At 43.2% G+C, this 26,038-nt stretch overlaps 1 protein-coding gene across 3 annotated transcripts in view; it reads left to right on the forward strand.

Moving 5' to 3' along the window:
- NKAIN4 (sodium/potassium transporting ATPase interacting 4) overlaps positions 1–26,038 on the forward strand; it is a 354,886-nt gene that overhangs the window by 326,241 nt on the left and 2,607 nt on the right. For 2 of the 3 annotated variants that reach the window (XM_087928898.1, XM_087928897.1), the window contains 2 exons: positions 13,166–13,226; positions 21,298–21,382. In XM_087928898.1, coding sequence (XP_087785024.1) covers positions 13,166–13,226; positions 21,298–21,382 — 146 coding nt within the window. The remainder of the gene's footprint in view (positions 1–13,165; positions 13,227–21,297; positions 21,383–26,038) is intronic. The other variant, XM_087928899.1, reaches the window with a different exon arrangement.

A 26,038-nucleotide genomic window follows, 5' to 3' on the forward strand; every position in this document is an offset into this window, starting at 1 on the left:
CAAGGGAAAAGAAAAGGAGATGTGAAAGGGGAAAGAAAAAAACCCAATAGCAGTGACTTCCAACATTTTTTGGGTGCAGAAAAATACAGGATAAAGTCCACAATCCCAGCTTTTTACTTCTGTATGATTAGTAAGTACCAGCCGTTTCTATCACAACAAATTAATCTAATCAAAAGCAAAAGTCAAAATTTCTTTTTATTTTCCTCTCTTCATAAGTGAGACAGAAAAAAAAAAGAAATTTTGTCTTCGGGTTTTCAAGCAGTCTCTAAGCAGAAACGAAACAAGATAGATTCCCCCCACCTTAATTAAAGCAATTAATTTTGCCATCTGTGTCAGTGCCCTCACTGTTTCTACCCATTCTTCTGTTGTGAAAATTGACGTAGAGACTTACAACCACAACTGAACCCTAAATTTCCCGTCGTAAGTGCGAAAAAAAGATCATGTCACTTTTTTCAGTGCTATTGTAACTTTGAATGGTCTCTAAAGAAATGATCATTACCCGAGGACAATCCATACATCATTTTGTAGAAGTTCTCTTTCAGATTATAATTCAGTGCCAATTTCAGTCCTTTTGAAGTACTGTGACTGTATCTGAATAGGACTTCTTCCGTGTAGCACGCTGCTGTATGTAGAAGATAATATAGGCTATAAATACTTTAAAATGAATTAATAAAAGGAAGGATCCAGTTGCTTGCTTGCTTCCTTTCCAAGGACAACGGAAGTGATAACTTTTAGGAGCAGATTTCGTATTTTGGGACACTAATGAATTTTTAATCCTCCATCTATTGCTTAATGTCTTTTGCTATCAGTTTTCCCCAGGGTCAGTCGATGGACAAGCGTTGTAAGATATTTGTTAATAAAAAAAAGGATAAACAGATTTCTCTTTAGCCCTTAGGAAATAGAAAAGATTCTTTTTTCCAGCCCAATTTTCATCTCAAGTTTCTCTTTAAAGGTCAGCATGCTCAGGGGTTTCTGCAAAGAAGAGCGGGTCGGCCTATTCTCCAAAGCACCTGAAGGCAGGGTAAGAAGCGATGGATGGAAACTGATCAAGCAGAGAATCAACCTAGAACTAAGGAGAAAATTCTTGATAGTTAGAACAATGAATCAGTGGAACAATTAATTGCCTCCAGAAGTTGTGAAAGCTCCAACACTGGAAGATTGAAAGAAGAGATTGGACAACCATTTGTCTGAAATAGAATAGCTTTTCCTGCCTGACCAGGGGGTTGGACTAGAAGACCTCCAAGGTCCCTTCCAACTCTGTTATTCTATTCAAAGGAAGGAAGAAAAGAGGAAGAGAAGGAGAAGGAAGGGGGGGAGGGAGGGAGGGAGGGAGGGAGGGAAGGAAGGAAGGAAGGAAGGAAGGAAGGAAGGAAGGAAGGAAGGAAGGAAGTTGTGAATGCTCCAACACTGGAAGATTTAAAGGAGAGATTGGACAACCATTTGTCTGAAATATTATAGGGTTTCCTGCCTGAGTAGGGGAATGGACTAGATGACCTCCAAGGTGCCTTCCAACTCTGCTATTCTAATTCTAATTGCTGCTGCACAAGGAATGGGGAGCTGAACATCATATAATGTCTCAGAGTATCTATGTAGAAAGGTCTATATGTGGGTGCAACGATTTCCTCCCCAAATTTTTTTGCAAGGATTTATTTTGCCCATCTTCTGAAATCAGCAGAATAGATTTTGTTTCAAATTAGCAATTGAAGTCCATACGTCTTAACATCACCAAGATTGAGAAATACTGGATTATGGTTGCAAGCACTAGGAGAGAGATAAATGAGTGCCAGACTTTGCCATTTCAATTCATTCTTATTTTTCCTGGCCCTAAAAATGTGTTGGGCTAAGTGGTAAACAAATGAATAATTGCACACCATTTTAATCAGCTAGTCCTGTTGTTTGGCACACTCCTCTCTCAAAGGAGAAATCGTTGTTTACCACCAGTTCGAGGGACTTTACGTGCGTTGGGGAGCAAAGTCAGAGTGGCGTTAGAAACAGCTGGGTTGATCATAGCTGAATGTGATCTTTTCTTTAGGATATTTGTCTGACTCTTCCTTTTTCCTTGTTATTTTTTTCCATAGAGGTTTTCAAAGTTGGGTTTTTTTAAAAAAATTAATTAATTAATTAAAAAAAATAAAAAAAAACTTGTGCTAAAATTGTTCTATATCATATGGTTGTGTACTATAAACAGCAAAGTTAGTCAAGCTTTTCCAGGCTTTGCACTAGCCATCTGCTAACTCTTGGATTCTTCCCACCAGCAATTCAACAGATAAAAATTGTTGGCTGCTCTGTATATTTATTTAGAAATATTCAGAGCTCAGGAATGTAGATATGCAGCTGTCTTACAAAGAATTGATTAGGAAAAGACCATTCTTAGGTTTGGTGTATAGCATCCACAGTTTTGTCAAGATGGATGCTATATAAGATTAGATAGATAGGTAGCTAGATAGGTAGATAGGTAGATAGATAGATAGATAGATAGATAGATAGATAGATAGATAGATAGATAGACAGAGAGAGAGAGAGAGAGAGAGAGAGACAGATATAGATATAGATATAGATATAGATATAGATATAGATATAGATGATATAGATAGAGGGATGGATGGATGGATGGATGGATGGGTGGATGGATGGATGGGTGGATGGATGGATAAACAGTCAGGCAGACAGACTCAGACTGATAGATGATAGATAGATAATAGATGATAGATAGACAGATTGATAGACGACAGATAGATGATCGAGATACAGACTAATAGATGATAGATAGCTAGATAGACCAATATAGACCAATAGTGAGATAGATGGTGAATAGAAAGAGGTAGATAGATGATAGATAGATAGATGATAAAGAGAGAGATATGATTGATAGATGGTAGAGAAACAGAGAAAGAGACAGAGATAATAAGATAGAATGAGGAAGTTGATTACACCACGACCAACTTCACATTTAGCAGATTTATAGGATCAAATGGACACTTGTGCCTCTTCAGTTGATAGCTGCCACTTACAACTTTGACATTTTAAATTAGGGGTCTGTGTGATACCAAGATCAAGGCAACTGTTTATTCTGTTTTTTTTTAAAGATAAATAACTTGGGTTTTAAATTTGATAAATAAAAGAAATAATAATGGTTTTGGGAACTAAACTCAAATCAGGAGCTATGATTTCTAGTACTGTATTAGGCATTAAAGTTAGCTGGGTGACTATGGGCCAATCACCAGGAGACGGTGAGTTCTAGTCCCGCTTTAGGCATGAAATCCAACTGGGTGACTTTGGGCCAATCACCAGGAGACTGTGAGTTCTAGTCCTGCCTCAGGCATGAAAAGCGGTTGGGTGACTTGTGGCCAATCACCAGGAGACTGTGAGTTCTAGACTGTGATTTCATCTTTGGCATGAAATCCAAAGCCCTTTCATCTAGACTGTGAGACTGTGATTTCATCTTTGGCATGAAATCCAGCTGGGTGATTTTGGACCAATCACCACAGAGCTTTGAGTTCTAATTCTGTTTTAGACAAGAAAGCCAGCTGGGTGACTTGCGGCCAATCCTGGTCCTTCATCTCAACCCACCTCTTAGAGTTGTTACTGTAGGTAAAATAAGAAAAGGAAGGAGTATTAGCTATGTTCCCTGCCTTGAATCACTTAAAAATAAGTGGCAGGGTAAAATAATTAACCACCAAGCCACACATTAGCCAAGCACACAATAGGATCTGATGTGCTGCGTGTTCCCTTCTACATCTTACAATTCAGGATCTTTTATGAACCCAGAAAAAAGTGGGTTTATCTAATAAAATGAGGATTTTTGAACCCTGTTGGAGCACGATAGGCGCAGAAGGACACTGTTAAAAGAGGCCAGTAAAACTTCCATTGGAAATATTTTGCTGGGTGCATGGATGGATGGATAGCAGTGTCACTGATATCATAGAGGATGGTATTCCTGCACCAGCTGTTCGCGTTTATCATTTATGACTCCCTTTTGCTGTCACGGGCTTCTAAATAGCCTTTAATTGCTTGAAATCTCAAGGTAAGCAGGTGTCCACCAGATTTGCAAATTTTCCCTCCTGAAAACTGGAAAGCAACCAGCTAAATCTAGCTTCCTGATTACCACTTGAAATTCACCACCCCTCTTTCTCAATAGCCTAAAGACAGTGTTAAATTTTTGGTTCACAAACCACGTAGGTGAAATCACTTATTTTTTATAAGTGGCAGAATAAAAAAAGCTAAATTGCCCCATTGTCAACCAAAGTAAATATTTCTTAAATAAAGGCTAATGAGAAGATGCTAAGAAAGCATCTTAGGTGTAGAGCATTATACTAAACTAAATTAAGACAGGTAATTTTTGAACTATGACCACAAAGGAGCCCAATATTTTGAAGTTGTGCTCCATTTTGCGACCTTTCTTGCCACAGTTGTTAAGTGAAACACTGCAGTTAAGTTGGTAACAGATAACAGATAATCAGAGTTCGAAGGGACCTTATAGGTCATCTAGTCCAACCCCCCGCCCAAGCAGGAGACCCTACACCATCTCTGACAAATGGCAGGCCAGTGTCTTCTTGAAAGCCTCCAGTGATGAAGCTCCCACAACTTCGAAGGCTCCTGGTTGTCTCTTGATTTGAGTGGGAGAAGGAAAGCAAGTTTATAAATCCAGCCCCTCCCCAGTAAGGGCCCCAACCCCTTTTTTCCAAAAAGCGGGCCGCCTGTTTTTTAACCTCCCGTTTGGCTCCCACAACTCCGAGGTCAACTTCTGTTCCATGGGTTGATTGTTCTCACTGTCAGAAGGTTTCTCCTTATTTCTAGGTTGAATCTCTCCTTGATCAGTTTCCATCCATTATTCCTTGTCTGGCCTACAGACGCTTTGATAAATAGCTTCACCCCCTCCTCTCAAATATTGGAAGTGTGCTATCCTGTCTCTTCCCTAGACTAGCCAGGCCCAGTTCCTGTAACCATTCTTCATATGTTTTAGCCTCCAGTCCCCTCATCATCCTGGCTGCTCTTCTCTTTTCTAGAGTCTCACGGCTGTTAGGTGACTCTGGCATCCCCATCGACTTTGCTTGTTGGAAGGTCACAAAAGGGGATCCCATGATCCCAGGACACTGCGACCATTCATAAATATGAGTCAGTTATCAAGCATCTGAATGTAAATCACGTGGCCATGGAGATGCCGCAACAGTCGTAACTGTGAAAGACGGCCATAAGTCACTTTTTTCAGTGCCGTTGTAACTTTGGTCACTATACAAACTGTTGTAAGCCAAGGACTGCCTGTACTAAAAAATAATATTTCGAGATTAGTTCCTTTACACGGGCAGTTTATTATGTCATTTGGGTAGGTATCCTTATCATCCATTCAAGTCAGTTAAGTGTAATGGTTGAATAAATTCTGGGAAGACATGCGTGCCAGTAGCTGCAGCTCTTCATCTGCTGCTTAAAAATTTGTAGAAATATTTTGCGGTTTGCCAGCAGCCAGTGCAGATGGCAAAGGTATCAGACAGTGAGGATGAAAGGGAACCAGTCAGGGAGTCTGGCAAAGACTTTCTGGCAAAAAAATTTTTCCCCCATTAGGGAAAATAGATGTCCTTAACAACTATGATATGGCCTTCAAATGCACCATGTTTGCTCAACAACTGCAGCGTTCATTTAACGACCGTTGTAAAAAAAAAACAGCCGTAACTTCAACTTCAATCATGGGATGCCTCATCTTATGACTGCCGTGTAATTCCAGGCTGAATTCCAGGTGTAAGTTAAGGACCACCTGAGTCCCTTTGAATTACAGCCTTCAAAAGGCAGACCGATGTCAGTTGCCATCCTCTAAAGCGGAGGTGGGGAATGATGGCACCTTTATGACTTTTTCAACTCAGGAATGGCTCAGGAATTCTGGGAGCTTGTTGTGGTTTGCTGGCAGCCGGTGCAGATGGCAGTGGAATCGGACAGTGGGGAAGAATGGGGACCAGTCCGGGAGTCTGGAGAGGACGCAGGACTCTTGTCCGATGCAGAGATGGGGCCAGGACTATCTGGGAGTGGGGTGCTGACTCTGGCAGCAGCGAGGCAGAGGAACAAGGGGAGCCTGTTCCCAGTGCACGTGTGCGCAGAGCTGCTAGAAGGTGAGAGCAGCTGAAACAGAAAGGGTGACTCAGGAGTAAGGCTGGGAGGTGATTGCTCCTCCCATCAGGGATAAAAGTCAGTCCTCAATGACAAAGAGCTTTGCAGGAAGCAAAGCAGTTCAGTAATCTCCGAGTCCTTCGTGAAGCTCTGTACTCTGGTTGATTTTTTCTGGGTTTTGGGGTTGGTTTATGATTAGCCTTAATTGGGCTTCTGTTTCTTGGCAAGCATTCTACAGCACTGAAAAGCCTGCTCTTATCGGGAGGAACTGTGTCTAATGAGTTTTGGCTGGGAATGCAAGTAATTCCCAGCATCGCATTAAAAAAGGTTTTACTTTTAAATTCAGTTTGTGTTTTATTAAGTTTGACGAAGCTGGGTCAGAACAAAATATCTCAGATAACTGGTGGATCTTTCTTTAGTTCTGGTCAAAGAGGGACACCCTTACCTGCTCTGAGTAATAGCACAGACAAGACAGAGGTTTTTGGTGCTCCCTGGGTTTGGTTGTTTTCTTACAGACATTTCATTACCTCAATGGGTAATATCATCAGTAGTAGAAGGGAGCATGGTTTGCTCTCTGATTATATATTAGTGGTTTGCCCTGCCAGTTTTGGTGGGAATGGTTCCTTCATTAGGCTGTTGTTTACTGTTGGTTTTTCTGAGTTGGTAGTTCCTTGATTGGGGTATTGTTTACTTCCTGATTATTGGTTGGGTATTAATCTTGTTATTAATCTGTACTTGAGTGTTGATAGCTGGTGCGGAAGTGTTTTGGTCTCTGGTTTCCTTTTTGGCTGTTTTGATTGCCTCTTTTGAACGATGGGTAGATGTTGTTTATATCTATGTGCCTGTTGATGGCCGACAGACAAACAGGGCAGTTCCGCCAAGAGAGAGCCAAGTGGAGCAGGACTTGTGTGAAGTCCAAGTAGCAGATCAGAGAGCTTGGGTTCAGTACCATGGAGAGCAACCCTTCCATCAAATCATAGAGGAATTACACCCTCACAAATCTGAAGCACTAATTGATATTTATAGCTAACTTAGGCTGAATCAGGATTTGTCATTCCTGCGAAATAAACCAGACCTGAAAATCAGCACCATAGAGGAGTTAAAACTACTTTACTTGAGATTGTCTATAATAACAGAATCTTATTTTCTTTGTAACAACCTTTCTCCAGCAAATGGAGGATTTCTTCACTGATAACCAAAATGTTTGCTGTTGGTTTTCTGCACAACTATCTCCCAAATCTTCCTCAGTCCTGGAAACAACAACCCCAGGGTATGCATTCTGAAAGTTCTCTCTCTTTGCTTTTATATTTAGTTATCAAAATCCAATTTATTTATTTTTTCTATAGATGCTAAATGCGTCTTGTGTGATGAATGCCGAGGTTTCCTCAAGACCATCTTGTGTAGAATAGAAGTCTGAGGAAGAATTCATTATGAGCCACAAAGTTAGCATCGACGCTTACATAGATACCTAGATACTTTATTTCAGAACAATCTGTTTCCATCCAGATCTTCCAAGGGTGTAGCCATGGCTATTGTAATCAAACCCATTGACCTTGTATCTGGTCACCCTCTTCTTTTCGGCCCTCAGTTGATTTGTTCTAGGATCCATCTGTTTGTGGGGTCCTTGGTGCTCTCTGAGCTTGGTGGTTTTCATTACCAAACTAGGTAATAGCAATAGCCATAGCACTTAGACTTATACACTGTTTCACAGTGCTTTACAGCCCTCTCTAAGCAGTTTACAGAGTCAGCCTATTCGCCCCCAACAGTCTGGGCCCTCATTTTACCCACCTTGGAAGGATGGAAGGCTGAGTCAACCTGGAGCCTGGTGGGACTTGAACTGCCAAATTGTAGGCAGCTGGCTGCAGAAGTAGTTTGCAGTACTGCACTCTAACCACTGTGCCACAAGAAGCTCCTAGTAATGCTAGAAGGGAAGGAGGGAAGGGGGGAGGAAGAAGAGAGGTGGAAGAGGAGGAGGAAGGGAAAAGGAAGAGAGGAGGAGGAAGACTGTTGGCTCCTTGAGTTTCTCTGAGCTTGGTGGTTTTCCACCATTTCTGGAAGCAAGCCAAGGTGACAGAATGACAGAGTTGGAAAGGGCCTTGGAGGTCTTCTAGTCCAACCCCCTATAGGCAGGAAACTCTATAGCATTTCAGACAAATGGCTGTCCAATCTCTTCTTAAAACCTTCCAGTGTTGGAGCATTTACAACTTCTGGAGGCAAGTCCAAGTTCCACTGATTAATTGTTTTTGCTATCAGGAAATTTCTCCTTAGTTCCAGGTTGGATTCCCCTTTCATGACCTTCCACCTATTATTCTCGTCCTGCTTTCAGGTGCTTTGGAGAATAGGTGAACCCCCTCCTCTCTGTGACAGCCCCTCAAATATGGGAAGACTGCTAACATGTCACCTCAAATCCTTCTCTGCCTTAAACAAGTTCTATCTCATCCCCGCAACCATTCACAATATACTTTAGCCCTTTAGCTCTTTGTGTTATAAAGATCAATCTTGATGTGACTTTATTACTCATACCATCAAAAGATAACCAAAGCAACCCACCTGTAGCCTTTTCAAAGCCCATAATCCTGGTCTCTGGAATGCTGTGCCTTTCTGACACAAGGAGAACCTCAGTCCCAATCTTCCTGGCCCCAACCTTTCAAGTGGGAGGCTAACTTTTTTTTTTTTTTAAAGGCTACTATTATGCCTTATTATTTATTTCCACAGCCCGCTCAATCCACTTTAATTAAGAATTAGAAGCTTCACAATTACTCACACCGCAGGAGGACAGTATGATGGACGAGAGAACTCTAGAAAATGGAGTCATTCATTTTGAATAAAGGAGAAGCATACATCACCTAGGCACGGAAAAGACAAGGTATAATAAGGATTGCAAGAGGGAACTAATGGAATGCAGCGAGGTCCTTCCTGGAAAGAAGTGGAATGGTTTTTTTTAAATGGGTTTTTTTTTTTTTTGCAATAAAAGGGAAAAAGAAAAGGAAGCTAATGCACCCGATGGATTTTCTAGCATTATATTTAGAGTGGCAAACAAGAGGGAGAGCCGCGTACTTCCTGGTGGGCACTTGGAAGAAGAGAGAAAATCATTCCAGAGCGTCCTTGACATGCAATGGTTCGTTCCGTAACCATTCAAAGTTACAACCGCACTTAAGGGACTTATGACCTTTTTTTTTTACACTTATGACCGTTGCAACATCCCCCGTGGTCACATCATCAAAATTAGAAGCTTGGCATCTGATTCATATTTAGGACAGTTACAATGTCCCAGGGGTCACCGTTTGCAGCCTTCTGACAAGGCAAATCTTTGACTTTAGACCAAACCAGTGGTGGGATTCAATTTTTTGTTTTTACTATCGGTTCTGTGGGTGTGGCTTGGTGGGCGTGGCATGGCTTGGTGGGCGTGGCAGGGGGAAGGATACTGTAAAATCTCCATTCCCTCCCCGCCCCACTAACCTGCTTTCCAGCTCCGTTCTCCTGTGCAGGGCAACAAAAGGAGACCCAGCCGATCAGCTGGGACTCAATGGGAGGCAGAGAATAGATGGGGGCGGAGCCAGTCAGAGGTGAGATTTGCCGGTTCTCTGAACTACTCAAAATGTCCGCTACCGGTTCTCCAGAACTGGTCAGAACCGGCTGAATATCACCTCTGGGCCAAACAGCAGGAGTTCTAGTCCCATCTTAAGCATGAAAAGCAGTTGAGTGACTTTGGACCAGTCGCTTCTCTCAGCCCAACCCACCTCAGAGGGTGGCCGTGGTGGGGGAAACAGGTGGAGGAGGAAGTATTAGGTATGTTCGCTGCTTTGAATTATTTATAAAAAAGAATAAAGGGAGGAAATAAAATAAAGTTAAAAATTAATAGGAAGGAGCCTATTTTTTTTTGATGGGTCCTTGAACAAATCGCTTCAGAACTGTCTCTTGATGTACAAAAGATCACATTCAAATTAACATATTTTGGAAATGTGCAACACCGTCCACCCAATTTCCTGGAGAAATCTACCATGCTGAAAAAGAGGGAAGGAAAGAGAAGACAAGGATGACTGATTTAAGCAAGGCAGATGGAGTCAGTGACAGCATTGATGGGTGCACCTCATTGGAAGATCTGAATAGTCTGATTGGAGAGAGACAGAAGATCTACTCATGAGGTTGCTAAGACCCAATGCTGATTTGTTGCTACAGAATCCATCCATCAGTTGCTGCCCTTGTATGTTTTGTCAGTAGTTCAAGCAAAGAAGACTTGGAACGGGCCTTGGAGGTCTTCTAGTCCAACCCTGTTCTGAAGCAGGAAACCCTATATCATTTCAGACAAATAGTTGCTCTTCTTAAAAATCTCCAGCGTTGGAGCAGCCACACCTTCTGGAGGCAAGTCATTCCACTGGTTATTTGTTCTCACTGTCGGGAAATTTCTCCTTAGTCCTTCTCTCCTTGAATGAGTTTCCATCTGTTGCTTCTTGTCCTGCCTTCAGGAGCTTTGGAGAATAGGTTGACCCCTCTCTTCTTTGTGGCAGCCTGTCACCTTGGATGACATTTTTTCTTTGAGGCTTCTGGGCTGCCACATTCCATGCCTGGGAATTTGGGTAGGGAGATTTCAAGGAGCGGTGGAAGATTAGCCACAACAACGTTCCTTTCTCAGAACGTCAAGGACATGTTACCCTGCACCTGGAGGGGAGTGACCGGGGGTAGTCTCCAGTTGGAACCAAGCGAGGATTGGGCAGTGTGGTGGATGTTGGATGCAGGGGTTGGATTTGGGGTTTTCTTTGGGTGAGCGAAAACCGGGAACTCTCAGTTTTGGGGTTTCCCCAGATGTGCCAATATGGTATCGCTAATAAAGTGGATCTTTGGGAAGATTATATTCTCAGAGTCTCTTTCTTTGGAGGTTGTTACTTTGAATGCTGACACAGCCCCTCAAATATTGGAAGACTGCCATCAAGTCACCTCTAGTCCTCCTTCTCCTTAAACCAGACATACCCTATTCCTGCAACCGTTCTTCGTATGTTTTAACCTCCAGTCCCCGAATCATCTTCATATAATCAATAAAATTGTTCTCCTGATACATGGACTGATGGGCAATGAATTTAGCAATTTTAGCCCACTGAAATTTAATCAGGGCTGGAGGTGTGGTCATTATAGGAAAAAGATGGAGGGCAAAAGGAGAAGAAGACGGCTGCAGAGGATGAGATGGTTAGATGGCAATGGATGTGAATTTGGACAAACTTGGGAGATAGTGGAGGAAGCCAGGGGAGGCCGGCATGCTGGGCCCATGGGGCCATGATGAGTCGGACTCAACTTACCTACTGAACAGCAACAAAGATGTACTCAAAGAAGAAGAAATAGGTCAATAATGAAGAATCTTAGAAGAAACAGCTCAGCAACAAGCCATCTTAGGTGAAGCTAGACAGACTCACAATTGATACCTGTACAATTAGCACAGCCCCCACCACCACCCAATGCTGTGTGCTTTCTCCACTTCTCTTCTCCCTATATATCAATGACTGCATCTCAAAGGATCCCTCTGTTAAAATACTGAAGTTTGCAGATGATGCAACAGTGATTGGTCTCATTCGAGACAACGATGAATCTACCTACAGACAGGAGGTTGTACAACTTGCCCCGTGGTGTAACCGGAACAATCTGGAGCTGAACACGCTCAAAACCATAGAAATGGTGGTAGACTTTAGAAGAAACCCTTCCATACTACTACCTCTTACAATACTAGACAACACAGCATCAGCAGTAGAGACCTTCAAATTTCTAGGTTCTATTACATGAATAAAATGGACACCTAACATCAAAAACTTCATCAAAAAAGCACAACAGAAAATGTTCTTTCTGTGCCAACTCAGAAAGCTCAAAGTGCCCAAGGAGCTGCTGATCCAGTTCTACAGAGGAATTATTGAGTCTGTCATCTGCACCTCTATAACTGTCTGGTTTGGCTCTGAAACCCAGCAGGACAGACACAGACTTCAGAGGATAATTAGGACTGCAGTAAAAACAATTACTACCCACCTGCCTTCAATTGAGGACCTGTATACTGCACGAGTCGAAAAGAGGGCTGTGAAAATATTTACAGACCCCTCACATCCCAGACATAAACTGTTTCAACTCCTTCCCTCAAAATGACACCATAGAGCACTACACACCAGAACAACTAGACACAAGAACAGATTTTCCTGAACGCCATCACTCTGCTAAACAAATAATTCCCTCAACACTGTCCAACTATTTAGAAAGTGTGCACTACTATTACTATTAATCTTCTCATCACTCCTTATCGCCCATCCCCTTCCACTTGTGACTGTATGACTGTAACTTTTCGCTTGTATCCTTACGATTTATATTGACTGTTTCCTAATGATTTGATTGCTTATTGTAACCTATGATTATCATTAAGTGTTCTACCTGATGATTCTTGACAAATGTATCTTTTCTTTTATGTACACTGAGAGCATTTGCACAAAGAGAAATTCCTTGTGTGTCCAATCACACTTGGCCAATAAAAGAATTCTATTCCTATTCCTATTCCTATTCCTATTCCTATTCCTATTCTATTCTATTCTATTCTATTCTATTCTATTCTTAGAAGAGAAACTAAACTGTCTAGTGTCAGGATTCCAGCAATTAAATTAAATCACGATTCTCGAACCAAACTTCAAAAACCTTCAAAGGATTTATTAGAGGCGACATACTGGCACTGCCCTATATGAAGCTAATTCTGGTCTACATCATTTACAGTCCCCTGTGACCCTGTTTTCCCCCTGGGTGTCTCATAAACCAGATTCTCTAATTGAGCACATTCACAGGCTGGGTGTCCTCATTCCCATTCTTCAATTAAATATATTTGCAGGCAAAATCTCTGGTATTTTAGTTACAATCTTTTACAGATAAGGGTTGGAATGTATTTTTGCTTCCAAATTGCTCTTCCAGATTCCCCCCCCCCCACACACACACACCTTTTTTTTAACGGCAACTACTAAAACAGGCATAGGAATGTTTTATGAGTTGACATCTAGTTTGTATTTTAAAATTTTTCAAGAGGGATCGATCATTTCTCTTTCTCTTTGTTTTCCAGCTGGTGGGATTTGTGTACGCCTGTTACGTTGTCAGTGTCTTTACAGAAGAAGAAGACAGTTGTGAGTATCTGCCGGCACAAATTGCAATCAATGTATATTGATTAAATGGCTTTCTTTTCAGTGTTTAGTGGGCTGTAGCTGAAGATGTCGGTACACGAGAACAGATATTGTTATCAATGGGGAACAAATTGGTTCAATGGATATTTCCAGGCAAATGTAAATGAACTGAAACAAAAGGACAAAAGGCTTTTATATTCCAGTTGTTCTCCATGTCTGTGGAGATTCTCCAGTCATCCAGGTTATGGTGGTCCCAAAAGGTGGTTTTTCAAAAGGCAACTGGACTAACGATCAGATGGCTGCCAGGAGTAGAAATCCTTCCATCCTCCACCATTCAGTCGAAACCAAGGAAGCTTCTTGGATGAGAAGCGAAACCTCTACAAGGAAAAACAAAGTCCAGTTGCCTTTTGAAAAAAGCACCTTTGGGGACAAGGTGTTCTCTAGTGAAAATGCTTACAGAAAGGCACCCAGTGGTGGGATAATCCACAAAATACATCATACAGGGGGGAAAATTATTTGCATAAAATGTTCTTGTTTAGCAAAATGGCATTTAGGTGTCATCTCATGGGTCATGTTTTAAGTCTTGAGTATACTTTATCGTATACCGTAATCTGGTAACTAAAGTGAAAAAAATGAAAGAGGGCAGGAAGAAATCAGGAAGAAGTTCAAGCTTTTTCTTCCCTCTTTCACAAAACACTCCAAAGAATTCCCTGATTTTATGCAGATGGGCCAGCGAACACTGTTTTTAACATGAACATTTTAACAGTCAAGGTTGGATTTGAACAACCAAAATGCAGCCTTTCCTTCCTTCCTTCCTCTCCTTCCTTCCTTCCTTCCTTCCTTCCTTCCTTCCTTCCTTCCTTCCTTCCTTCCCTCCCTCCCTCCCTCCCTCCTTCCTTCCTTCCTTCCTTCCTTCCTTTCTTGGTAGAAGAACTGTAGGAGACTGAATATGGAGGAAGAGTAGCGCAATCTGACGATGCATCAAAAAACAGTCTGATGTCGGAATATATCAGGAAAATAATAAAAAAGGAAAGAAGAAAGAAAGATGGAGGAGGGGGAGCAAGGGAGGGAGGAAGATGAGAGGAAGGAAGAAGTGGAGGAAGAAAGGAGGAAGGAAGGAAAAGGAAGAGAGGGAGGGGGAGATGGGAGGGAGGGAAGGAGGAAGGAAAGGGGGAAAGAAGGCAAGGAGGGAAGGGGAGGAAGGGATTGAGGAAGGGAGGAAAGAAAGGAAGTAAGATGAGAGGAAGGGAGAAGTGGAGGGAGGAAGAAAGCAAAAGGAAGACAGGGAGAAAGAGGGAGGAAAGAGATGGGAGAGAGCGAGGGAAGGGGAGGGCGGGATTGAGGGAGGGAGGGAGGAAGGGAGGAGGGGAGGAAGAAAGGCCAGTATTTAAGCAGATGTAGATTCCACATCAGCCAACTTGAAATCTTGTTTTTGATTTTTACGTCTGAGTTTGGAATTACTCTCTGAGCATGGAAGGGGAGAAAAAAAACTCTGTACCTGAGACACTTTCTCAGAGACTGTGGGATTGCTGCCTAAATATATATATTGGCTGGCTCAGGAGATAATGCTATTAGATCACTAATCCTCCACTAAACAATGCATTAGCTTCAAGTGGGTATATTTTCTTCCAGCAGATCAGAGAATGAGTATTATAAAACTGGGATTAGGGTTTAGTATGTCAATTACTTTTCAGAATTGCCTTAAAAAAAAAACTGTTCTTGACCGGGGATTTTATTGATCCAAATGGCAGCAGAGCTGACCTCTGGATTTCCAGGGCTTTCAATTAATTGCGTGCATTGTTTTCACCCTGAGCTAAGATAAATAATGGTAACCAGAAACTCTGCAAGCAAATTGCATCGCATTTCATATGCCTAAAGTGATTTAGTGGCCAGTTGGAGAGAGAGAGAGATTCATTTTTGAAAAGGAGATGCCTCAATTTCTCAGACATTCATGTCTGGACCTGGGGAGGCAAATCTTTTGGGAAAACCTTATTTTTCTTTTTTCTTTTCATTTATTTTTCACATTTGTGACCCAACCGTCACCCTCAGAAGGATTCTGGGTGGTGTACAGTGAAAGGTTAAAATAGAAAAAACACCATACAGGTAGTCCTCAACTTACATTTTAGTAACCATTCAAAGTTACAGCAGCACTCAGAAAAGGGACTTGTGCCCGTTGTTCACACTTATGACCATCACAGCATTAACCCATTGTCCTGTGTTCCAAATCCAGATGTCTGGCAACTGGTTCATATTTATGACGGCTGTGTCTCAGGGGTCACAGGTGATCCCCTTTTGTGACACTCTGACAAGCAAAGTCGAGGGGGAAGCCAGATTCGTTTCCCAACTGGGTTACTGACTTCACAACTGCAGCGATTCACTTAACGATTGTGACAAGGAAGGCCGTAAAGTGGAACAAAACTCACTGAACCACTGTCTTGCTTAGCCAATGGACATTTGGTTGTGAGTCGAGAATTACCTGTATCCTCATGGGACCCTAAGGGCCAGGGGTGGGCTTCCAAAATTTTAGCAAAGGGTTCTCTGCCTGGTAGCTGGGTGGGTGTGGCCATGGTAGGTGTGGCCTAGTCGGCCTCCTGCACCAAAGAGGGAGTGGCATTTTTGCCCTCCCTGGGCTCCGGAGGCTCTCTGGAAACTGGAAACAGGCCCATTTCCGGCCTTCCCAAACTTCCGGGAGGCCCATTTTTTCCCCTCCCCAAGCCTCTGCATGCACCTTGAACTTACCTGCATCCAAAATGGGCTGTGTGGGGATTCCTGGGAGGGGCAGGGTGGGAGGGGTGGGACCAGCCCGGAGTGAGATTTGGGGATTTGTGAACTGCACAGAATCTTAGTTAGGGGCTCTCCTGGACGCCTGTGAAGCCCCTAGCAGCCCATCCCTGCTAAGGGCAATGTTGTGGCCAGTCAGCCACCGACCCCTCCAGCAGTCAAATCAGAGGAGGAGCAGGGGGAAGAGAAGGAGGCATGGGAGTCAGGGCCAGCATCAAGGCAACCTGAGAGCTTGGAGGGGGGAGCTTGCAGGAGAGAAAGAGAGAGAAAGAGAGAGAGAGGTGAAGCCTGAGCCGTCCATCAGCCCTCTGATGGGGAGTCAACAGCGCCCAGGTCTGGAGAGGCTGATGAAGAAGAGGAGGAACAGCTGGGTCCATGTTCTGACCCGGCCTTTGCAGAAGTAAGGAACAGATTTCCTGCAAAGAAAACCCCCCTATTTATTTACACATTGGAATTAACTGCCTTCACCAACAGAAAGTCCAGGCCAGAGTCATGCAAGAAGTTAACTGAAGCAATAGCCCTTATCAGCTCTGTTATGATCAATTCAACGCTGTGAGCTCCCAGCCGGGAGGCTGCAAATGAAGTCAGTTCATACAGAGAAAGAGACAAATCTCTGTTCTGGCTAGGCAGTCTTTGTCGCAGGAAACACACAAGGAGCAAACTTTCCAGAAATGCTAACCATTATCTGTGACAACCAAAGCACTCCCCTTTCCTCCTATTTATTCCCCAGCCAGGGAGGGGCCAGTCAGCATCCACATTTGTTTTGCTTCCGGAAGTTCACCGTCCTCCATTGTTCACCTCTGCTATCTGCTCTGTGCATACATGCATCTGGAACAGGCCCCAGCTCCAAAGGCAGCTGCATCTCCGGCTGGGAAATGGTGGACGGCCCTGGCTCTATCTCCGTGTCCAATGCTGAGCATCCATCAGAGCCTTCCCCAACCTCCAGAAATGGCCCATGCTTTCCCCCAACCTCCTCCTCATCTGAATCTGCCACCATGGTGCTCCACTGGCAGCTGGTGGGCCCCACAACAGTCCAGTAGCTGATGCACGGATGCGCAGAAGGCAGAGGAGAGGAGAGCAGTGGAAATCTATAGGACGATCCTTGGGACAGAAGAGCCACTGTTGCTAGCGAGCTGCCCTAGCTTTGGGGATAAAAGACAGCGGGTGGAGATGAGTATGCCTGCCAGACAGACTTGTTAGCCTGCTGTGAGAGAGAGGGAGATTTTTTTCCTACTAAAGGGAACATTTATTTAACTACAGAGGGTTTGTCGTGTTTGGGAGCCGGGTCAGAACAGGCAATTTGAGATTTACCCAGCACCATCACTCATTTATCGGTTGTCCTTCTCCAAATTAATAGAGATAGAGACAGGAAGAACATTTAAGCAGCTTTTCTCTTTCTTCCATTCTCATCTCTTTATCTGTCTCATCCTCTCTCTTGTTCACTTGTCCGTTTAATACACGGGGCTGGCATTTTGGAAGGACGACGACATGGGATGGGAAGCAGCATTGGAAAGAGAAGAAGGCAGCAAAGCTGGAGAGGGGGAAAAAAATAATCTGTATTTCTCAATAACTACAATGGAAAGCAGCGGTGTGGCGATGATTTATGAAGAAAATCCATAGCTAGTTTCAAGCTGCTTCCTCTGCTCTCGTCTTGCAAGGGGCCAAGTCACCCAATAATTAATACCTTAAAAACCACTGATATTTCAAACTCTAGAAGGACATGGCCTTCCACTGACCAGAACTAATTGGCGGTGCTTTTATTCTCTGCAATTCTTCGAAATTGTTCCTTGGATACGAAGCAGGGGAGACCGAGAGGTTTCTGATCAGGTGACATCATCCCCAAAGGATGGGTCAGACCATAAAAATCAACTCCACAAAGGACCCAAAATTTCTTTTATCAAAGACAGGCTGTTGTAATAGAATCTTAGGAGTCTGATTACCCTGCAGAAAAATTGCCACATAAATCTAAGGTCATCACAGGGGGATACACGAAGGCCTGAAGAAATGTTAGGATTTAAATATTGGTTCAGTTTTAAGCCTTGGTGTCAGGATTCCAGCAGTTACCCCCATTTAAATCATGAGTCTCGAATCAAATTCCAAATCTTAAAAAGGATTTATTGGGAGTTAATATGTCTGGCACTGCCTGGGTGTAGCCGTCGCTGAGACACATCATTCATTGTCACCCTTGACCCTGGTTTTCCCCCACCTTCTGTGTGTATCATAATTCATATTCTCCAATGGGACACCTCCATAGCCAAGAGTCATCAATCATAGTCTCCAGTTAGAATTTTGCGTGGCAGAAACTTCAGTCACTTAGTTACTATCTTTGAAAACTACCTATGGAATGCAGTTTCGGTTTGCAAGCTGCTGCACTGCTCCCCTATCCCTTTCTGTTGACACTTGGGGGAATCCGTGGCCACAAAAGATATTTAAGGGGGGGTCCCTGGTGAAGAAAAAATTGAGAATCATTGTGATAGTAATGAGCAGTACTTCAATAATGCATCACTTTATTTGAATAATAATAATAATAATAATAATAATAATAATAATAATTTCAATCATATGGATTGCCCTTGACTTACAACCATTTCTTTAGTCAATGGTTGAAGGTACAAGGGCACTAAAAAAAGTTACGACTGGTTCTTGCACTTATGACCATCACAGTCACATGATCAAAATTTGGGTGCTTGCCAACTGGCATGGATTGATCAGAATAACAGAGTTGGGAGGAACCTCGGAGGTCTTCTAGTCCAACCCCCTGCTCAGGCAGGAAAACCCCATACCACTTCATACAAATGGTACAGGTAGTCCTTGACTTACAATGGTTCCTTTAGTGACCGTTCAAAGTTAGGCACTGAAAAAAAGTGACTTATGACCGTTGTTCACATTTATGATCGTTGCAGCATAATCCCCATGGTCACATGATCAAAAGTCAGATGCTTTGCAAGTGATTCATATTTATGATGGTTGCAGTGTCCCGGGGTCATGTGATCCCCTTTTGCAAACTTCTGACAAGCAAAATCAAGGGGAAGCCAGATTTACTTAACAACTGTGTTACTAACTTAACTGGAATGATTCACTTAACAACAGTGTGTGATGACCCGGGGCATGGCACAAAGGCAATACAGTCAGATAAGCAATAAGAGTCCCTTTATTAGCTCCAACTTTGCCCCCAATATCCAGGTTACCTTCTGGCTGGAGAAAAACTCTCCCAGGAGCAGTCTTTGACTGTAGAAAATTCAGTCCAAAACAAGGGGCACACAAACTGTAACTTAAAATCCAAACAAACCAAACTGAAGTAAACTGAAGTAATTTCTAGCAGGAATTTCAAACTTGAAAGCCCGGCAAAACTCACACAGTTGGGAAGACACCAGGAACACAGATAAGCCACAACGATACAAGATAAATTCACATTTGCTCCCAACAGCTTGCCTTTTTATACACACTTGTGTTCCCAGCTGCAGCTAATGAAGGGGATCAGGGCCCTCTCCTCCCCCATAAGCCATGCAACCCACATTGCTCTCATCTCCATTCCTCCCTGCATGCCCTAGGAGGAAGAGAGTGTGGGCCTGGGTCTTCCTCTGAACTCCCTCCCCCTTGTTCTACCTCTTCCCCGTTCTGCCCAGCTGGACTTTGCCTTCCCCAGCCCCCTCCACAGCCAAAGGAGCCACACTCCCACTCCCTGTCAGCTGTTCATCTTCTTCCTCAGATTCAGACTCTGACAGGGACATGACAGGGAACAATTAACCAGTGCTTGCCTCCAGAGGTTGTGAGTGCACAATCACTGGAAGGGTTTAAGAAAAGATTGGATAAACTTTTGCCTGAAATGGTATAGGGTCTCCTGCCTGAGCAAAGGGAAGATAATCTCAGGATCTAGATGGATCTTGACAGACTTGAACCCTGGGCCCTATTTAACAAAATGAAATTCAACATAGAGGAAAGTAAAGTCTTACACTTAGGCAAGAAAAACCAAAAGTACACACATAGAACTGGGTGAAACCAGGCTTAACAGCAGTAACTGTAAGAGGGATCTCGGTGTCTTAATGGACAACCAATTAAATATGTGCCAACAGTGGGTGATGGCCAATGCAATCCTAAATTGCATTAAGAAAGGGATACAATCAAGATCAAGTGAGGTACTAATATCACTCTATAAAGCCCTAGTAAGACCATATCTAGAGCACTGCATCCAGTTTTGGTCACCACACTATAAAAAAAGATGTTAAGACTCTAGAAAAAGTGCAGAGAAGAACAACCAGAATGATTAGGGGACTGGAGGCCGAAACATACAACGAACGGTTGCAAGAACTGGGCCTGGCTAGTCTAGTGAAGAGAAGGACCAGAGGAGACATGATAGCGGTCTTCCAATATTTGAGGGGCTGCCACAGAGAGGAAGGAGTCAAGCTATTTTCCAAAGCACCCAGAAGGCCAGACAAGGAATAATGGATGGAAACGGATCAAGGAGAGATTCAACCTAGAAATAAGGAGAAATTTTCTGACAGTGAGAGCAATCAATCAATGGAACAGAAGATACTTCAGAAGTTGTGGGAGCTTCATCACTAGAAGCTTTCAAGAAGAGACTGGACTGCCATCCTTCAGAAACAATGTAGGGTCTCCTGCTTGGGTAGGAGGTTGAACTAGATGACCTACAAGGTCCCTTTCAACTCTGTTAATCTGTAATGCAACTCTGTTATTCTGAAAAAAGTGATTTATGAACGTTTTTTACACTTACAACCGTTGCAACATTGCCAGGATCACACGATCAAAATTTGGACACTCAGCGACTGGATCATATTTATGATGGTTGCAGAATAACTGTTTGTCTGAAATAGGATAGCTTTTCCTGCTTGAGAAGGGGGTTGGACTAGAAGGCCTCCAAGGTCCCATGGTCCCTAATCTTCCAACTCTGTTAATTATTATCTGTTATTCTATTAATTAAACGGCTTGAGTAGCATCCTATGGCTAAAGTCTATATCTGCAGGTTTTCATTTTATAGAATCAGGCATTGCTTGTTTGCATACAATTTGGGGAATTTCCTAGCGCTATCATGTCCAAATGATAAAAAACATGGAACAATTAAGTCTGCGTTTAATTCTCCTGTAGAAATCAACGGGGCTGTTGCCTGCTTGGATGAGTTCATGCCCTTTTATTTTGCACCTCTGTTTGCCTTTTCTTTTGTGTTTTACGCCTGCTTCTTTGCATCCTCTTACGGGCTCTCCTCCTCCCCTTCCTTTCATTGTGTTTCAGTTGTGCCATTGTTATTGCTTGTGTTGTGGATTCTTTTTTCTTTCAGTTGATTTCATTGGTGGATTTGACCCATTCCCTCTCTACCATGTTAATGAAAAGCCTTCCAATCTTTTGTTCAAGCAGACGTACCTGTAAGTATGCTGTAGCGAGGCTCCAAGGCTCTTTCCTTTGTGATTCTTGAAATAATCAAAGAATTTTATTAAGGGTAACTGCAAGATGTGATTTTTTTTAAAAAAAAAAGCCAAAATGGCTTCCACAAGGGTACACAATCCAAGTTCCACAAAGATACACTGCCCACAGAAAATGGGTAGAACTTGGTAGCTGTCTGTTTTTCTAAATCTGTCTGTCTGTCTATGTATCTGTGTCTGTTTGTCTGTCTGTCTGTCTACTTATCTATATCAATCTATCACCTATATGCCTATCTCCTATCTGCCTGCCTGCCTGTCTGCCTGCTTATATCTATCTATCTATCTATCTATCTATCTATCTATCTATCTATCTATCTATCTATCTATCTATCTATCTACTTATCTATCTATCTAGCTAGCTAGCTAGCTAGCTAGCTATCTGCCTCCTATCTAGCTATCATGTATCTATCTACCCATCTACCTAACTACCTACCTGCCTATCTATCACCTATCTATCTATCTATCTATCTATCTATCTATCTATCTATCTATCTATCTATCTATCATGTATCTACCAACCTGCATACCTGCCTATCTATCACCTATCTCTCTCCCTCCCCCTCTCTCTCCCTCTCCCTCCCCCCCCCTCTCTCTCTCACACACACACACACACACACACACACACATTTTTAAATAGGAAGAGCTTGGACTGACCCTTGTAGCCGCCATCTTGTCTTCCACCTGAGGCCACCTCTGAATCTTATGCTCACAAAGATTCCCCAACTAATTTCATCGGATTTGCCATTTTTTCTGACTATGAAAATCCTGCACAAACCAAGGGATTGGATTCGATTCTTCCCAGTCTATGATTCTAACCATTCATTCGGTGTTGCACTTGAGAAAAAGCTTGCAGATTCATTTTTATTTTGCCTTACTAACATAAAACTGGTTAAAGGAAACATTTAGCAGGTTCCATAGATTCTCTCACTTATAAACTGCTGAAATGATGGTTAATAAAGAAATTTTACAAAAACAGCAAATTATGGCTATAGCTTGGGATGCAGGGCAAGAATGTGGTTACTGAGATGCATAATGTATAGAAGATAAAGTAGTGGTGAATGTGCTGGTCTAAAAACCCGGAGACGGTGAGTACCAGGGCTGCCTTAGATATGAGAGCTGGCCGGGTGACTTTGCACCAATCACCAGGAGAAAGTGAGTTCTAGTTCCCACCTTAGCTATGAAAGTTAACTGGGTGATTTTGGGGACAGTCATTCATTCCCAGCCCAACCTACCTCACAGGGTTGTTGTGGGGAAAACAGGAGGAAGAATATTACTTATAAAGTAATAAAGGCAGGATACAAATCTAATAAATAAAAATATGTCTAGAATACTGAAACAAAGAAAAAAAAGGAGGCAAAAGTACAATTCATCCCGTTGTTTGCTCACTTTGCAAAACAGCACCCCAATTTTCAGGGACCCTATTAATGCTGCTGGGGTAGCTTCTGCTTCTGCAAATGCACTTGGGCGAATTTTAGAATATAGCATGTGGGGAAGAGATGCCTTGTGGCGAGGTGGGTGGCAAACAAATTTGATTAATAAATAAACGAGGGAAAATGTGGGATATTGCTGTAACCCAGCTGCGCCCTTTGGAATTAGCTGGATGGAATGCAAAGCCAGCCTGCCAGCCTTTTGGCAATTGAACGGCATTCCTGTTGCATTCTCCAGGCACTGCGCTTAATGCGAGAAAGAAGGAACAGGCTGAGCTAATTTGACAGAGCTCAAGTGATGTAGGCTTTGGAGAAAGAAAGAAAGAAAAAAGAATGAAAAGGAAAAGAAGGGGAAAGGGAGAAAAGGAAAGGAAAGGAGAAAGGAGGGAGAGCGGAGGAGGGAGGGGAGGGAGGAAGGAAGGAAAGTTTAGTTTGGCTTACTTTATTGTCATTGCACATCGTACAACCATGTAACGACATTAAATACTATCTTCAATGTACAATTTATGACTATGAAAATAAACACAAACACACATCCCTCACACTCCACACATTGAATTGATATTGAAAGGGGAAAAAGGAAGGAAAGAGGAAAAAAGGAAGGGAAGGCAGGGAAGGAAGTGGGGGAGGGAGAAAGGAAGGAAGGTACTAGAAAGGTTCTTGGATAGTAGTTGCAGACTCTGGTTACAAAAACAGCACTCCTTCCTAAGTGCTGGATCTGAGAAGATCGTTTTTTAAAACAGAAACCAATAGTAACCCTTGGAAAAACATCCTGATGCTGTATGGATCTGAAGCTCCCTGCTTCATAAGAAACTTGGGTAGGAAGACGTGTTCCGGAAAAACACAGCTTTCCCGCAAAGCGCCTAACTGATTTGCAGAACTCGACAAAAAAGTCGGTACTGGTTCTGCTGAACCGATGTCAACCAGCTGAATCCCACCATACACCTCGCCTCCTCCTATTGGCAGGAGGGAAGCCATGGGTCATGCCTGCAGGTTTCCTCAAAGTCTCTGCAGTTGGCCATCGGTTGGGGAGACCTAAGCAGTGGGGGGATTCAGCTAGTTCACATCGGTTCAGCAGAACCAGTACCGAATTTTTTTGTCGAGTTCTGCAAATTGGTTAGGCGCGTTGCGGGAAAGCTGTGTTTTTCTGGAACACGTTTGGTTTTCATTAAATTTCCTTCCAGACAGAGGGGAAACAGCCCTCCCCAAAAAGTCCAAGAGAGGAGTGACGGAAACCTTTGATCTCGTCACTCAGGAGAAAACTGTCTCAGGCAGCAACCCTGGCCAAAGCCCCAGTGGAGCACCAGAGGGTCAGGAAGAGTGCTGAAGTGAGCGGGCATATCCTGCCTGCAGTGCCCATGCCATCTGCCCCTTTCCAGATTGAGCTGGAATGCTGCTGTGTTTAAGTTCCGGTAGATGCCGGCCTTCCCTCTGATGGGCCTGGGCAGCTGTTAGAGAAAGATGGGCTGATTTTAGCACCTGGTGCCCAGATGTCGTCACTTCCCCCAAGCATTTCTTTGCCTACCCGATTTCCAGCTCTGTTGCATTTCTCTGGCACATTTCTCGCCATCGTGTGCAGGGAAATAAAAGTTTGTGGGACTAAAAAAAAAAGTTCCATCGATCAAATCCAACTTCTCCCGGAAAAAAAAAAAAAAAAAGATAACGCGAAGTTGGAATTGATTGATTGAACTTTTTTCTTTAGTCTCACAAACTTTTATTTCCCTGCACACGACGGTGAGAAATGCGATGGAGAAAAGGAGCTGGAGATCAGGTAGGCCAAGAAATCAAGGTAATGTTGGGCGGCTCGCAGTCCTAAAAGTGTATTTATATGGTACATTCAAACATAAATATATTAAATTCAAACTAAACATTAAATTCCTTCCTTTAGGGAATGGGAATAGAAGTAATTTACCTATAGACCCCGAATTTTAAGCTGGGTCATATCTGGTAAAGTCATAGGACCCATTCAGAAGATCAAGAGGCCTCTGCTTGCTCAAACATTGGTTTACCCTAGAGTAGGGGTGTCAAACAATTTCATTGAAGGCCACATCAGGATTGTGTTTGACCTTGGGGGGAGGTGTGGCCAGGGGGGCATGTCCAGCTCAACATCATTTGTGTCAGGGCACCTGTAGCAGCCCGAGCACCCTGCTAGCGGAAACAGAGCTCGGAAGGGCCGTGCACGTTTTCACTGTTCGAGGGTTGCAGGAGGTTGTGGCAGCTGGAAACGGAGCTCAGGTAGGCCACGCACAGCCTTCCCAAGCAGTGGTGGGATTCAAATAATGTAACAACTGGTTCTCTGCTCTAATGACCAGCTAAGTAGGCATGGCTGGTGGTCATGTGACTGGGTGGGCATGGCCAGGGTGGGCGTGACATGGGACTTGTGTGGTGCTAAGGCAGGACTTCCCTGAGACACTCACTCACTCTCATTATACAGGTAATCCTCCATTTACAAATGTAATAGAGCCTGCCAATTACATTTGTAATCTGGTGGTTCATTTGATTGAATCATGTTAAATGAACGTGATCACTCCCTGCTTTCCCCAAAGCATTTGTTAATTGAATGCTCAGGTCTTTAAATGCACATGAGGTATCTCAGGCTGGGGAACAGCCTGGAGTCCTGAGCTCCATTTTCACTGGCAGAGGCACCTCGGGCTGGTCCTTTGCTGTTTCCAGGGTGGCCTTGTGGACCAAATCTAAGCACTACATGGGCCGGATTCGGCTCGCAGGCCTTGAGTTTGACATCTCTTCCCTAGAGAGGGGAAACAGGAGATAAATACTCTTTGAATTTCAGGATTGAATACCTTCCAAATTGCTCCTCATTTGGATGGATACAGCCAGAGATTAAATATTGATTTTTTAAAAATGTGGTGGGTTTTTGCAAAGTGGGGATACATGACTGCCTCTGTGGGAGCAATGGCAAAGCTGCTTGATTTACTAATCCAGAGGAAAGAAGCTCAGGGCCAAAGCAGAAAGAAAAGATGGGCTTAAGGATCCAGGGGGAGAGGGGAAAGGAAGATGGCCAATCATTTTGTAAGCAAGATAGCATACAAATATTGGTGATTAATAATCCCTGTCACCCAGAGTAATGCTTACATCCTAGAAACATATAAGCCCCGAGCAAGGTGGTAAAAAGAACTCTATAAAAATGCCTTCTCGAGGCACGGTGGCTGGC

This window comes from Pseudonaja textilis, chromosome 3 (assembly GCF_049901715.1).
Source record: "Pseudonaja textilis isolate UNSWEBS1 chromosome 3, rPseTex1.2, whole genome shotgun sequence".
Taxonomy (NCBI): Eukaryota; Metazoa; Chordata; class Lepidosauria; order Squamata; family Elapidae; genus Pseudonaja; species Pseudonaja textilis.